General features: G+C 44.8%; 1 protein-coding gene across 1 annotated transcript in view; it reads left to right on the top strand.

Annotated features, from left to right (window-relative positions):
• LOC116988053 (heparan sulfate glucosamine 3-O-sulfotransferase 6-like) overlaps positions 1–14,601 on the top strand; it is a 131,318-nt gene extending 116,717 nt beyond the window's left edge. The window contains exon 2 of the mRNA XM_033044485.1: positions 13,107–14,601. Within this exon, the coding sequence (XP_032900376.1) occupies positions 13,107–13,725 (619 nt within the window). The 3' untranslated portion in view covers positions 13,726–14,601. The remainder of the gene's footprint in view (positions 1–13,106) is intronic.
• Positions 14,602–15,757: the final 1,156 nt, after the last annotated feature.

Here is a 15,757-nt window from a genome sequence, read left to right as displayed (position 1 = left end):
ATATTCCCCAACTTGTATTTCCATCAACATCAATCAGAAGGATATAAAACAGCTGTCAACTCACTTATCATTCATTTTACGCTATCCCACAAATCAAGGTTACCCCCCGCTAATTCATGTCCAAACTCCTAATTAAGAATTTCCATGACCTCACCATACCATCCCCTCATTCCCATCTTCTGTGAATGCCTGGTGAATATTAAAATTGCTGCATAAATGCGACTTTAAGTCATTTCTCTCACAGCGGGGTGTATACTAAACAGTAGTATATCATTGCCAACCAGTTAAAGACATCAAGCTTATTATACATTGAATTTCATCGAACTCAAACCTAATTCAAACATATTTCTGATGAAATATAGAATGAGTAAAAGCGTTTGTTTCATTGACAGCATCCCTGCCCACACTCTTTCCAACAACTGTTATGCCAGGGTCCAAAACCGAGCGTGGAACAAAACAATAGGACAGCAACAGCCAGGAACATTCAGTCAAGAATGAATCTATTAGCTCTTGCCCTGTGCTCCAACCTAGAGTTTATGCATGGGATCACATTTCACTGGCAACAATACAGAGATTGGCCTGGGCTTAGAATTGAAATCAATCTAAAAGTCAATCGTCTATTGTAATTCTGCCTCGACCAATTAGGCAAAGAAAAACCAAGCTCGATCCAGCACAGTGAAGGAGTTACAGTAAATAAATAAGTTTTAAAACATTCCTAAAGTTGACAAAATTCACTATTATAGCAGACAGGCCACAACTAATTGAGAAGAGGACTATTTCTAACAGACTGTGTTTTTCGATTTTCAACACTTATTGCATCCAGCTCTCCCTGGCTCCTGATTCTCATGCGATTAGGGAATTGATTTCAGAGGAAGAGAGGCAACATTTTTGTGCTAAAATTTCTGGTGTGGGAATTGAAACCATTACTTTGTGATCCAGGGGCCACTCATCTACAGATGGCATTAGCAACTCGCATACTTCCAGTTTCATTGTTCCTCCACGGTTCCACAACAGTTATAAAATACTACTCTTCATTATTACTTGAAGAGCGAAACAAACGTGGCACTTCAGCTTGATTTTCTCTTCTCCCCTTTTCTTTTCTCTGCATCTTGAAACTTGCTTTAGGTCTAACTTTTCTGATGAAAGGTCATTGACCTGAAATATTAACTCTGTACCTGCCACACATGTGGCCGGATTTATTGAGATTTTCTAATATTTTCCATTTTATTTCAGATTTCCCACATGTGCAATATTTTGCATTCTTAGGTTCATGCTGGTTGACTTATAACTTGCCTGTTCCCTCTACCATGCATTAGACCACTCACTCCATCCCACACCCTTTCTACATATTGTCATTTTTGGCTGGAATCTTTCACCAGAAATTCATTTATGTTCCATTTTGCTTCTTCAGTCAATGTCCTCCTTAAAATTTATATTCTCCTCTCTTATTCTTCTTCTTATTAGTTTGTAGCGGTTTCCCCTTTTGTCCCTGTTTACAGTGGCGATCCTATATAAATGCTGGTTGTGTTGGCATGGTACGGCAGGGACTGCTTGCATTGCTCACTCAAAACTTGCACCAGTTGTTGGTATTCTATAAACTAAAGTACATACATATATAAAATGTGGGACTTGAAGCTTTCTCAATACATCGTAAAACTTCTGTAAATCTTACAATTGCTGGAATTATTTTTCTGGCTCATTCTGCTATTAATGTAGATTTTTCAAAAATACAGTAATTCAACTGAAATCATAGAAAATGATGCGCTTTAAATATTCAACTGCAGCATTATTTGTTGAAGCAGTAAGTTGTTTCTTTCTTTAATCAATCATTTTCAACCAAACCAAATGAGTTTATATAACCTCCTGCAAAAAATGTTAAAGTTCAAAACTGCTCTCACGATATTTTCAAAGGCTAACTATTGCCAACTAGTGTTTTAATATTCTAAGTGCACCCTTGTAAGTGCCTGAAAGAGTGCCGAGATCAAAAATTCATGTGAATGTCCGATCCCACAGGCAAGGAAATGCTTGTGTGGTCATTAAATCTCTTTCAGATTTTTTTTAAAGCAGAGCCACTTCATTGCAAGGGGTTTTGAGTGCATGACTAATTGGAACTCTATTGATAATTTCAATGGAGTCAATCAGCAGCAGCACCCTTGTCAAGCCTGTACACAGATAAGAGACTATTCAATGAAGCCTAAAAGGCCACTTTACATAAAGGGCATCAGGACTAACATCAGAATGAGCATCCCCTAACCACACCACGCCACGCCCTTTCATCTGCCAAATATTCTGAATTGTAAACGTAACAGGAAATTGATTATATTTTTAACTTTTCACCGGGATATCTGAATAGCATTAATGTTTAATATTGGGATCGCTAAATTACATTAAATCTTTATAGTTGGGCATTTAAATAGATTATCCTTTACACCGGCTCCACTAAATGATCCAAACCATTACCCATGAACCTTAAATGGCATTACCTCTGTGCAAATAGGTCTCTCAAAGGCATTAATCCTTACATTGGCACCTCTACATACATTGAGCACTCTTATTCCGGGAATAGGAAATATTCCTTTACTGGTAAATCAGGCCACGGAACTTGAACTGTTGAGTGCATATGAACTGTGAGGTCTCTCCCTATTTTGCTCATGTGGTTGGTTACTACCACTAGCTTCACGATAGATTCATACCAATGATGTTAAACAAAGCTGTTTCACAGCAGTTCCACGGAGGTAGTGTAAATCCACTTTGTTTAATAGTCCCGTTGTCTGACAACTGGTTTGATGCTGGCTGCACCGGCAGAGAGCAGAGGTTGAGGTTCCCAGCAGACATTAAGAACTTGTGGTTGGGAAACGATCCTTTTCATTCAACCTTGCACTACATAAATCCTTGGAACAAGCTAAGAATTAGAATGCAGCTCTTCCTCTTTGGGGAAGGCTTGGAGCTGAAGCTCAAAGTCAAGGTTCTGGCATCTGAGTAGTTTTGAATTCACAGCCTTGCACACTCATGGTTACTGCATCAAAGTGGTGTTAACAGCTGTTACAATATTGCAATTGCTCTCCAAATCTGACATGCCTTTATATACTTTTGCAAAACTACAGAGTTCCAAAGCAAAGCTTTTAAAGCACTATGGAGTGGATGCTGTAATTTATTCATTGCCAGCAAGTGGGAATCACTGTTAAAGCGGGCATTTACTGCCCACCATTTGCTGCCCATGAGTAGGGGACTGTGAGCTACTCTCTATAACCTTTGCTATTCTGTGCTGCTCTGCTCGCAACATTACAGGAAGGGTGTGGAGAGCTGGATGTGGAGAGAGGTGGGTGTGGATGATGTGATGTACATGTGGCTTTGGAGCAGAAGTTCACCAGAATCTGGCCTGTATTTGAGTGTTAGCTAGAAGGAGAGGTTGGACAAACTTGGATTCTTTTCTCCAGAATGTTGGATGCTGAGAGAAGAAGAGGGCCATTCAATCCGCAATCCAGGTGGCTTTGGATTAAGAGGGCTGATCCATGGGTGGTTGCTGCTTGGACGCAAGTCGGGGCTTGATCAACCCCGGCTGGGTCGCCTGGGCGAGGGTGTCTGATGTTGTGAGACCCGAAACACCCGATGACCCTATCACTGAGGATCCATCCCAGCGCATCTAGAATATGTATCTTTCACACTGATAGGTTTATAAGATTATACGTGGCACAGATAAGGTAGATAGAGTCTTTTCCAAGGGTTGACATGTCAAATACTAACGATCATATCTTTAAGATGAAAGTGGAAACATTTTAAAAGAGATTTACGAACCAAGATTTTACATAGAGTGGTAGGTGCCTGGAACACACTGCCGTAGGAGGTAGTGAAAGCAGATAAGATAGCAATAGTTAAGACGTAGGTACGTGAACAGACAGGGAATGAAGGGATATAGACTATGTGCAGGCCATTGGGATTAATTTAAATTGGCATCAAGGTGGACATGTCTAATGGGCCTGTTCCTGTGCTGGACTGTTCTACATTCCCACGTTCAAGTTCAAGTGAGTTTATTGTCATGTGTCCCTGTATAGGACAATGAAATTCTTGCTTTGCTTCAGCACACAGAACATAGTAGGCATTTACTACAAAACAGATAAGTGTGTCCATATACCATGATATAAATATATACACACATGAATAAATAAACTGATAAAGTGCAAATAACAGAAAATGGTTATTAATAATCAGAGTTTTGTCCGAGCCAGGCTTAATAGCCTGATGGCTGTGGGGAAGTAGCTATTCCTGAACCTGGTTGTTGCAGTCTTCAGGCTCCTGTACCTTCTACCTGAAGGTAGCAGGGAGATGAGTGTGTGGCCAGGATGGTGTGGGTCTTTGATGATACTGCCAGCCTTTTTGAGGCAGCGACTGCGATAAATCCCCTCGATGGAAGGAAGGTCAGAGCCGATGATGGACTGGGCAGTGTTTACTGCTTTTTGTAGTCTTTTCCTCTCCAGGGCGCTCAAATTGCCGAACCAAGCCACGATGCAACCGGTCAGCATGCTCTCCACTGTGCACCTGTAGAAGTTAGAGAGAGTCTTCCTTGACAAACCGACTCTCCGTAATCTTCTCAGGAAGTAGAGGCGCTGATGAGGTTTCTTGATGATTGCATTAGTGTTCTCGGACCAGGAAAGATCTTCAGAGATGTGCACGCCCAGGAATTTGAAGCTCTTGACCCTTTCAACCATTGATATAAATGGGGCTGTAGGTCCCCCTCCTACTCCTTCCAAAGTCCACAATCAGTTCCTTGGTTTTGCTGGTGTTGAGGGCCAGGTTATTGCGCTGGCACCATATGGATAGTTGCTCGATCTCTCTTCTATACTCTGACTCATCCCCATCAGTGATACGCCCCACAACAGTGGTGTCGTCAGCGAACTTGATGATGGAGTTCGCACTGTGATTGGCTACGCAATCATGAGTATAGAGCGAGTACAGCAGGGGGCTGAGCACGCAGCCTTGAGGTGCTCCCGTGCTGATTGTTATCGAGGCTGACACATTTCCACCAATACGAACAGACTGTGGTCTGTGAATGAGGAAGTCGAGGATCCAATTGCAGAGGGATGCGCAGAGACCCAGTTCTGCGAGTTTGGTAACCAGTTTGGAGGGGATGATTGTGTTGAATGCCGAGCTGTAATCGATGAATAACAACCTGACATATGAGTTTTTGATGTCCAAGTGGTCCAGAGCGGAGTGGAGGGCCAGCGAGATCGCATCCACCGTTGATCTGTTGTGGCGGTAAGCGAACTGCAGTGGGTCCAGGTTTTTGTCGAGGTAGGAGTTGATTTGCTCCATGATCAACCTCTCAAAGCACTTCATCACCACCGGCGTTAGTGCCACTGGTCGATAATCATTGAGGCACGTCACCTTACTCTTCTTGGGCACTGTTATAATTGATGCCCTTTTAAAGCAGGTGGGGACCTCAGACCTCAGAAGTGAGAGGTTGAAAATGTCCGTAAAAACTCCAGCCAGATGGTCTGCACAGGTTTTTAGAACACGACCGGGTATACCATCAGGTCCAGGTGCTTTTCGGAGGTTCACCCCTCTGAAGGATTTCCTGACGTCGGCCTCTGTGACTGAGACTGAAATGCCATCACAGCGAATGGGGGATCGGGAAGGCACATCAGTATTCTCCCTATCAAACCGTGCGTTAAACGCATTGAGCTCGTCAGGGAGTGATGTTTCGCCGACATTCGAGCTGCCTCCTGGTTTCGCCTTGTAGGAGGTGATTGCATTCAGGCCCCGCCACAGCTGCCGAACATCTGTTTCATCCTCCAGTTTGGAGCAGAAGTCCCTTTTGCCCTTTTTGATGGCCTTACCAAGGTCGTATCTGGACTTCATGTAGGCCACTGTATCATTGGAAGTGAATGCCCTGTGTCTGGACTTCAGAAGAGTGCGGATCTCAAAGTTCATCCAAGGTTTCTGATTGGGAAACACTCGGAAGGTTTTTGTAGAGATGCAGTCCTCCACACATTTCTTTACGAAGTCTGTAACGACCGTGGCGTATTCGTTCAAGTCCGTTGCCGAGTCCTTGAACATTCTACATTCAATGTTCCATGTCCTGGCCCATTTTCTCTGCATTCTTTTCTCCACGGGTGAGCAGAGTTTAAAATTGGCATTGAGATATCTGTTTTAACTTCACTTTCCACCTCCCTTATGGAGAGTTGCCCAACGGCTCTTCTGCCTCCCACTTTACTGGCAAAGGGGAAACATAACAGCAGCAACACTCAAGACTGCAGATGCTGGAACCTGGAGCAAGAAACAAAGTACTGGGGAAGCTCAATGGGTCAGGCTGCATTTGTGGACGGAAATGGACAGACAACGTTTCAGGTCGAAACCCTTTGCCACTGGATACCAGTGATGGAAATGGGGAGGGGCACGCAGGGGGACAGCATTCCCCTACTTTTCAGTTTCCAGTTTATGTCCAATTTCTGTACTACAAGGAAGTTGTTAAATATGGATTTTTTTTTTTAAACGACCATGGATAATTCTTACAACAAGTCCCGCTGCACCGGCCATGAGACAAAAACGATTTGTTAACTACCACTGTTAGCACTTGTTAACAGCCGGTAGTTAACACGTAGTTATACAATGTGTCATAAATACATCGATCCACATTCCTCTGTAAATGTAATTGTGTTTTGACCAAGTATTAATGATGCCGCGTCTCCTTTGAATAAAATTCACGGGAGAATTTCTTGAAACTCACTGTCATTGAGGGCTTCTTCTGGTGTGCAGGATAAGTCATTCACCCACGTTACTTTATTATTCTCTCGCTCTCTCTCTCTCTCTCTCTCTCCTCTCTATCTTCTCTCCCCTCTCGCTCTCCCTCCATCCCTCGTTCTCACTCCTTCTCTCGCTGTGTCTCTCTGTCTTTCCCTCTCTCCCTCCCTCCTTCTCTCTCTTGCATGCTCTCTCTCCTGCTCCCCATCTCGTCTCTCCCTCGCTCTCTCGCTCCCTCTCTCTCACCCTCTCGCCTCGGCATTCCCGGAATAATTTGCTGTTTTGCGGGGATGGTTGCATCTGCGGTTCCTTCCTGTTGGGGGGAGCCCTGGCCCGTGGGGGCTCCTGGTCCATTCCCTTCACGGATGCCGCCTGGCCCGCTGAGTTCCTCCAGCACTCTGTGTTTGGCTCTGGAGTTGAAGGTGGACACGGGGGGCTGGGATGGCTCAGCGGGCCAGGTGGCGGCTCTGGGGAGTGGGTGGCGTTTCGGGTCGAGACCCTTCATCAGACAATCACAAGTACTCTCCCCGACGAGAGTTCAGTTCAGTCTGAAGAAGGGTCTTTTCTCCAGAATCGCTGCCTGTCCTGTTGAGTTACTCCAGCTTTATCTTCAATTTCAGAGTTAAATAAAAAACACAGAGTGCTGGAGGAACTCAGCGGGCTAGGCAGCATCTGTGGAGGGAATGGATTAGGAGTTGTTTCGGGCCAGGGTTCTTCTTCAATAGGACGGAACTGCAGATCAAAGATACTAGTATCTTTGCTGCAGATCAGGCATGACATTCTTCCGATTTAAATCGGAATTCCGAATTTATTGTTTTCCTGTTTGTCAATTTTTTGTGCCCGATTATTTGGCGCCCAATCAACCGCTGTCTCTAAGGGGGTTGCGTCCAATCACCGACCAGCTTCCCTTAAAATTCCCGTCCAATTAACAAATCGGTGTCCTCCCGTCCAATCAGCCGCTGTCTCCAAGGGCATTGTGTCCAATCACATGCGCTGGTCACTCGGCGGCCAATCAGATACAGTCTCCGAGGGGCGTTGTGGCCAATCACCGCCCTACTTTCCTCACCGAAGCAGACGATGGCTGCAGGCAACAGAGAGAGAAAGAGAGAGAGAGAGATGCAAGAAAGCAGCTATGACATATAATGCACAATAAACTGTATTACAAAAACACAATAAACAAGTTATGCATTCTTGTACTCCTACATGGGTATGACCGTACATTAAAACAATGTCCCCGCCCCCCCTTCCTTCCCAACCTCAGCGTCACGGACCTTAGCGTACCCCTAGTTCCTAAAACCCATTTCCATCACTGCTGGATACACTCCGCACCTGGATAAAACGTCAACCGCACAATTGTGTAGAAAAAAAGCAGCTTTCTTGATCTGTATCCCATCCACTATCTTAAATACTTGCTCCCTTCATCACCTGGTTGATGTCTCGTTCACCTGGATATAACTGTTATGCAATGACTTTACACAGCAACACAAGGAACTGCAGATGCCGGAATGTTGATCAAAACACAAGTACTAGAGAAACTCAGAAGGTCAAACAGCATTTGTGGAGAGAAATGGACAAACGAATGTCAGGTCAGGACCCCATGTCAGACCCATGAAATCAAACCGATCTCCCATGCCACACCTATGATATTTTGCACACAACTGCAATTAGAATGGATATGAGAAGGAATTTCTTTAGCCAAAGGGTGGTGAATCTGTGGAATTCATTGCCATTGATGGCTGTGGAGGCCAAGTCATTGGGTATTTTTAAAGCAGAGAATGATAGGTAAAAGGTTCTAGATTAGTAATGATGTGAAGAATACTGGGAGAAGGCAGGGGAATATGGTTGAGAGGAAAAAATATATCAGCCATGATTGAATGGCTGAGAAGACTCAATGGGCCGAGTGGCATCATTCTGCTCCTGTGTCCTATGGTCATACTCATGGTAATGTTGGTGAATTCAAGCATGCCAGTTTAATTGACTGGGATGTTGACTTGAAAATAACCTTTGAACTGGTGGCCATTGTTCATCTGTGTGCTGTGCAACACAGATTCGCCACCCTTTGGGCTGAAAAATATTGGCTGTATCTTCTTCTGTGCACTGGTCTGAGACGTGAACCTTGAACAAGGTATGGCCACTTGTCGTGCGATCAAAGGCTGCACTTTGTACTCATTCAAAGTCCCTGAGGCGTTGAATTCAAAGGACAGCACTAAATACTGAATAATGATGGAGGACGGCAGCCTGACTACACTGGGAAAAATTATTAAGGAAATTCGCCATCCAAAGAGAGAATCAATTAACTTGTTTAGTGAAAGCATTCTGCACAGAAGTAAGAGACCTAGGGGAGTGAAGAGCTCTTGCCATGTTTACAGAGTGACCAGCCTTCCATTTAGGATTCAGGCCTTGATTATTTGCATAATTGTTTCCAGTTAAGTAAAAGATTGATTTGACATTGGTAACTTATCATTGCTTGTAGGTTGATGTTAATATTCTTCAGGCGCACCGTACCGAGCATCTGGTGAGCAGAATTATTGGCTGTATCTTCTGTAATTTATTCCAACCATATGTTGTGTGTGGGAAGAAGAGCGGAGTGTTGAAGCTGAGAGGATCGAGAGGATGCTGGACCTGGTGCCTGGGCACCAGACTTGGAGCAGTATCATCACTGCCTGCTCAGCCAATGGGCCCAGGTGGAGATTTGGTGCTTGGAATGTATCCGCAAACAGCCTTTCAGCTCCGTTCACCGGTGCCCAGCGACTTCCTCAGGCACAGCTTCCATTTTGAACACCAGTCCTCCTTTTCATTTCCAAAAATATATTGCATTCATAATACTGACATGTCCTCCTCAACATCAATTCAAGAGCAATACGTGTTAACATAGACATAGAACATAGAACATAGTGTTAAAAGAGAACTGCAGTTGCTGGTTTATACAAAAGATAGTGACAAAATGCTGGAGTAGTTTCCAAACTAGCTGTATGAGCATTGAATTCTCCAGGTTTAGGTAACTTCTACAAACATCTCCCACACCCCTCCTGTTCCTCTTCCCACCCCTTCCCCCCTCTTCCTCCACTAAAAGTTCATTAACCAGTTCCATAGTTTGTAACGGTGTATCCATCTTGGTCTGATCTCTTACCAACAATTTTCCTAACAGGGAACCTCTTTGCCTGAGGTCAAATGTGGCTGGCCCCAATCAGTTTGAAGAAGGGTCCCGACCCGAAACGTCACCTATACATTTTCTCCACCGATGTTGCCTGACCCGGTCTGAGTTTCTCCAGAATTTTGTGTCTAACAATTCAAGCGCATTTTTTACAGCCTCAGGGCCGTATTGGTTGGAGAAGCCTACAGAAGGGATGGTGCGGGATGATCAATTACTACTACAGCCAAAGGTCTGGCCACAAACTTCCCTTTCTCCGGCTCCTTTGTCACACAACACAGAATGAATGTGCAAATTCTGCGCACACAGCATCAGAGGTCAGGATTTACCCGTATCCTGTATGTCTGGAGGCTGAGATAGCCGTATTATCTGCAGGGCCATTTTGAAACTTGGGAAGAGCAGTAATATACAGTAGAAGCTTGGTTATCTGACATGTTACAGTTCGGCATATTCAAGTTGTTAGCCGAAAGAGACATATCAATGGAGAAGTTGGCCTAAGGGAGCTGTTGAGTACCAACATTTTCTATTGGTGCTTTAACTTTCTGGTATCTGCAGTGTGTTGTTCCAACTGCAATGTGGAGCCTTGAATGCAAGCTCTACAAATCAGAAATCTAATGATGTGAGCCTCCTTGTTTAATTATGTATAAGACGTTTTACCACAAGACCTTAAGGGCATTGAAAAGCACACCATGGTCAGTGAATATGCAGACTATGGTCTGGCAGTAGAGACTGAGCCACGTGGCTCTTCTTTGCATAATGCCCCAAAGACAGTCCCATCAACAGTGCCAGTCCCCCTCAGTCTCGCACTAAATTGTCAGCCGTTGCACTAAATTTCTCCAGCAAGACTTGAATATTGTCAGGGAGAGGGCTCCAATTCTCAGACTAATGACTGAGCCACATTCCTCTATTTGAATTAACCACTGAAAACACACAAGACTTCATATGAACTGATTTAATAATAAGAGGAAACTATCCAGTAGGCCAATCCTTAGGAAAAGTAGCACATCAGCTCAGCTGGTAGACCAGCTGCCTCACAGCACCAGAGACGTGGATTCCATCCTGACTTCCGGTGCCAATTGTGTGGAATTTGCACATTCTCCCTATGACCATGTGGGTTTGCTCTGGATCCTCCAGTTTCCTCCCACATCCCAAAGACATGTGGGTTGAAGGTTAATCGGCCTCTAAATTCCTGTGATTTGTAGGGTGTGGATGAGAACCAAAGCGAATGGGTGATGAAGGTTGACGTGGATTCAGTGGGCTGAAGGGCCTGTTTCCGTGCTGTTTCTCTAAACTAAAAAATGAAAATGTACATTGCGACATTTAGGACATGCAGTCTAATCTTCACTGGCCATTAATGTTATCCGGGAACCAGTGACGGAATAGGGACCTCAGAGATGCAGTACATTATAAAAGGGGCACATCTCCAATAGTGCATCAATGGGATAAACAGGGTTCTTGAATGTTATTGAGTGGGAGCACCCTTTGCAATATTCATGGACACTCTGCTGCAGAAATGAGCAAGGCTCCAGGCCCATGTTCTTGGATGCTACTTCGTTAGTGAATCAACCCCTCCACAGCTCCCTGCATCTGACTGGCATGTGCTAGGTGGTGAGACCGTTTTATAACCATTCATTTTTCAGGATCAAGGCCAGCATATGTTTCCCATCCCCAACTGCCCCCATGGTGAAGATGCTCTCACAGTGTTGGTGTAGAGGAAGTTCAAGGATTTAGACCCAGTGGCAATGAAGCATCTGGGACATATATCTAAGCCAGGGTAGACAAAAGTGCTGGAGAAACTCAGCGGGTGCAGCAGCATGGAGCGAAAGAAATAGGCAACGTTTCGAGCCGAAACCCTTCTTCAGACATATAGCTAAGCCAGGATAGTGTGCAACTTGAAAGGGAACTTGCAGGTGGTGACAGCCACATGGGCCTAATACCCTTATCCTTCCTGGTGGTAAAGATTGTGGGTTTGGCAGGTGGTGTAGGTGCCAATGGTCAAACGTCAGGAGCCTGTTCAAGGGCTTGGGATGTGGGGAGGTCAGCAGCGGAGGGTCCGGTTGAAGTAGGGTTCAGTTGACCATTAGGGAGAGTGGGCACTTTCTGGAAGTATAAATCGGGGAGTCTGATGTTGTCAATTGGTCATCGGAGAGTGGTGGTACCATTGAGTGATCGGAGGATCGACTAGTGTAGATGGGGCACGTTGGTCAGTGCGGGCAAGTTGAGCTGAAGGCTGTATGAGTCTATGACTCTAGACCATCCGAATCAGGAGGATTGTGTAATCAGGACCATCAGACGAATAGTGATGGTGGGAGAGCAGTGGGCACTGATTGACACTGTGATCCAGGGAGCACGACAAGATGTAAGGGTTGTAATGTGTATCCCTGTGCCCATGAACCATCTCAGTGACAGCAAAGCTCCAAAACGTGCCGTGTGGGAGCGACCTTGGCTGCTTCAGCGAGGTGACGCCTGTTTGGTCGTGAGTAGTCGCCCAACGAGTCGTACCTTTTTCTGGTCGCTGCAGGATTTTCACCATTTTGAAAATTTTCGCCGACCTGCTGCGCCTATGATGGGTGCTGGCAAGTCGCCGAAAAAAATCACGTAAGTGAGACAGGCCCTTTACTTTGTCAAATTCGTAGACCTCTGTGCCAAGTCACCCATTCCCCAATCACCCTGCCAAATGATACATTTTTGGCAATAGTTTATCCAATGTTTTTGTGTTGAAATGTAAACAGAACATTCTGAATGTGCTCAGGATAGAAGAAGGTAAGATCAATATCTTCGATCATTGAGAATCCCCCAGAACCTGGCAAGTTATCCACCTTGGTCATCACACTTCCAAACTCCAGCAGTTTCTGTTTTGGTTTCCAACTTCCTCCTTCTGCTGGGAATAACTCCATTAGCAGCTCGAGTCTTATCAGAGTACTGGTATTAATTATGTGTTAAATTATGTAACGTGGTCCGGACTGCTGTAGGGTTTGAGTCAAGGAAAGCCAAGCCGAGTCAAGTTTATTGTCATGCGCACAAGTACGGAGGGATACAGGCACAATGAAAAATCTTGCTTGCAGTTGCATCATCCCATTATGATTTGGGAGCCCAACAGGGAGGAATCACTCCTGAAAATAGTTATTACACTGAAGGTTTCCGTGAATTACTTGCTTGGCATTGACTTGGGAAGACTCTTAATCCATAACAATCTTGTGTTTGTGATCTGTTGCAGGAATCTGATGCCCAAAGCGCTTGATGGTCAGATCGTGATGGAGAAGACGCCCAGGTACTTTGTGACAGCAGAGGCACCAGCTCGCATTCACGCCATGTCCAAAGACACCAAACTGATTGTGGTCGTGCGGGACCCCGTGACGAGAGCCATCTCAGACTACACCCAGATCATCTCGAAAGCTGCGGACATCCCTGGCTTTGAAACTCTCACTTTCAAAAACAGGACTACAGGCCTGGTTGATGCGTCGTGGAGCCCATTATGGATTGGGATCTATGCCCAGCACTTGGAGAACTGGCTGCAGTATTTCCCCTTATCCCAGATGCACTTTGTCAGTGGGGAAAAACTGATCACTGACCCAGCTGGAGAGCTGGGCAAAGTCCAAGACTTCCTGGGCCTGCAGAGGCTCATAACAGATGACCACTTCTTCTTCAACGAGACCAAGGGTTTCCCTTGCCTGAAGAAGCCACAGGGCAATGGCAAACCTCACTGCCTGGGCAAAACAAAAGGCAGGATCCATCCCAACATCGACCCGGGAGTGGTCGAGAAACTGCGAGACTTCTACCGCCCTTTCAACAGGCATTTCTATCAAATGACTGGCCAGAACTTTGGCTGGGAGTGACATGAGGCCAGGGGAGGTGGGATGTGGGCCACCGGGCAGAGTCCACGATGACAAAACGAATGACGGCAGAAGCAGGGGAAGCCATCGGGTTCCCAACAAACCAAGTCCGCATGTCAAGTCGATGATGTAGCACATCCATCTATAATCCGCAGGAGCTGCCTGCATTTCTGCATCTGCTGCTTCACAAATCTTGAAAACGCCAAGAAAAACTGTGGACTTTTTCACTCAATATTTACTCAAATCCTCATCACACCTTAAAAGGACAATGTCCATCTTGCGATGCAGATTGACTTTATTTTTTGCTTGCAGTGGTCCTGAGCAATGGTTGTTGATTTTTTAATATATACATATGTATAAATATATATATATATATCTCTATTAACAGCAAAGTCACAAAATTGAGTAACATCAGGGCTGATACCTCTTTAGTTTCTCTTTAGCACTCATTCACTGTACCACGGAAAATATTGTCCTTTTTAGGAAGCAATGTTTGGCTCCCATGAGCCTCACTGTATTGTGGATTAACACTACCTTTGTGTCATTACAGTTCCTGCTTTGTTGTAATAGCAGCATCCTGACATTATAAGAGCTTAACTGCTTGCTTTGTTTTACTTTATTTTTCAATAAACTAATTTACTTCCTCCCATGTTACTACCTGAGATATAAATGAATGGAAAACAGTGAATCTATTTTATGTGTGGCAGGGGAAAGCTTTCATAACTTCACTTGTGCTTGCAGTTCCCATGTCCTCCTGCCCTGTAGAAGAAAGCCAGCCTTGTTGCTTTTTTTCCCCTTTCTATAAATTATATTTCCGTGATTGTTTTTTGTGAGTCATGCTGTTTTCTCACAGTTCCAGTAAAGTCCACATTACAGGAGCTTGCTACCACTTCTTGTTGTCTCATTTTTTTCAAAGCTTTCAAAAAATGGAAGCATTTCCCACTCTAACCCAAGCTCAGTTGCTGCATCCTTGATTGCCAATGCAAATATGGTGAGTCTCTGCTGAATCGTAGGTGCCTTTTTGGATACACCTTGCAACAGCAAAGTAGTCCAAAGTATCTCTATCCTGTTCTAACAAGCATGTTTGCTGATCCCACACCATGGAGAGGGAGGGAGTTTGGGTCTGAGAAGCCCAGCGTCAATTAATGAGCAAAATACAAAGTGCTGGAGGAACTCAGCAAATCAGGCTGCATCTGCTGAAGGAATAGACAAATTATGTTTTGCGTCGGAACCCTTCTTCAAACATTGTCAGAAAGGGCCCAATCCAAAATGTCGTCGTCTATTCACTCCACAGATGCTGCCCAACCCGTTGGGTTCCTTCAATACTTTGTGTTCTGCTGAAAATTCCAGCATCGCCAGTTTGTCGTGTCATCAAATAATAGTAATGTGAATGGAAGCAAGGTACAGATGTCTTTTGCAAGTGCTGAGGTAAGAATGGATATCCTAGCAACATGGTGGCACAGCTGGTAGAGCTGCTGCCGCACAGCGCCAAAAACCCAGATTCGAGCCTGATCTCAGATTCTGTCTGTGTAGAGTTTGCACGTTCACCGTGACCACGTACGTTTCTACCCACATTCCAAAGACGTGAGTTTCTAGGGTAATTGGCCTCTGTAAATTGTCTCTGTTATGTAGGGTGTGGATGAGAAAGTGGGATAACATAGAACTAGTGTGAACGGGTGACCGATGGTCGGTGTGGATTCGGTGGGCCTGGCTGTATCTCTAATCTCTAAACTTAATACAGAATGTCAGAAGAGGTCCACTATGCTAATTTCTGGGAGATGAGGGTTATCCTATCATGAATGCCTAAAAATGTTGATGAAAAACAAACTGATGGAGGAAGTCAATAGGTCAGGCACCATCTGTGGAGACAGAGGGATGGTCTGCCTTTTAGGCTGAGACTGCACCAGGATGCCCATCTTATACAGAAGTCATGATGCAGCTTCATAGTTCTTTGGTTCAGCTGTTTGTGCAGTATAGTGTGCATTTCCAGTCATCCCATCACAGTAAAGATGTGAAGGCTTTGGAGAGGGTGCAG

This window comes from Amblyraja radiata, chromosome 26, assembly GCF_010909765.2.
Source record: "Amblyraja radiata isolate CabotCenter1 chromosome 26, sAmbRad1.1.pri, whole genome shotgun sequence".
Taxonomy (NCBI): domain Eukaryota; kingdom Metazoa; phylum Chordata; class Chondrichthyes; order Rajiformes; family Rajidae; genus Amblyraja; species Amblyraja radiata.
Note: the sequence above shows the minus strand (reverse complement) of the source record. Positions and strands in the feature narration are given on the sequence as shown.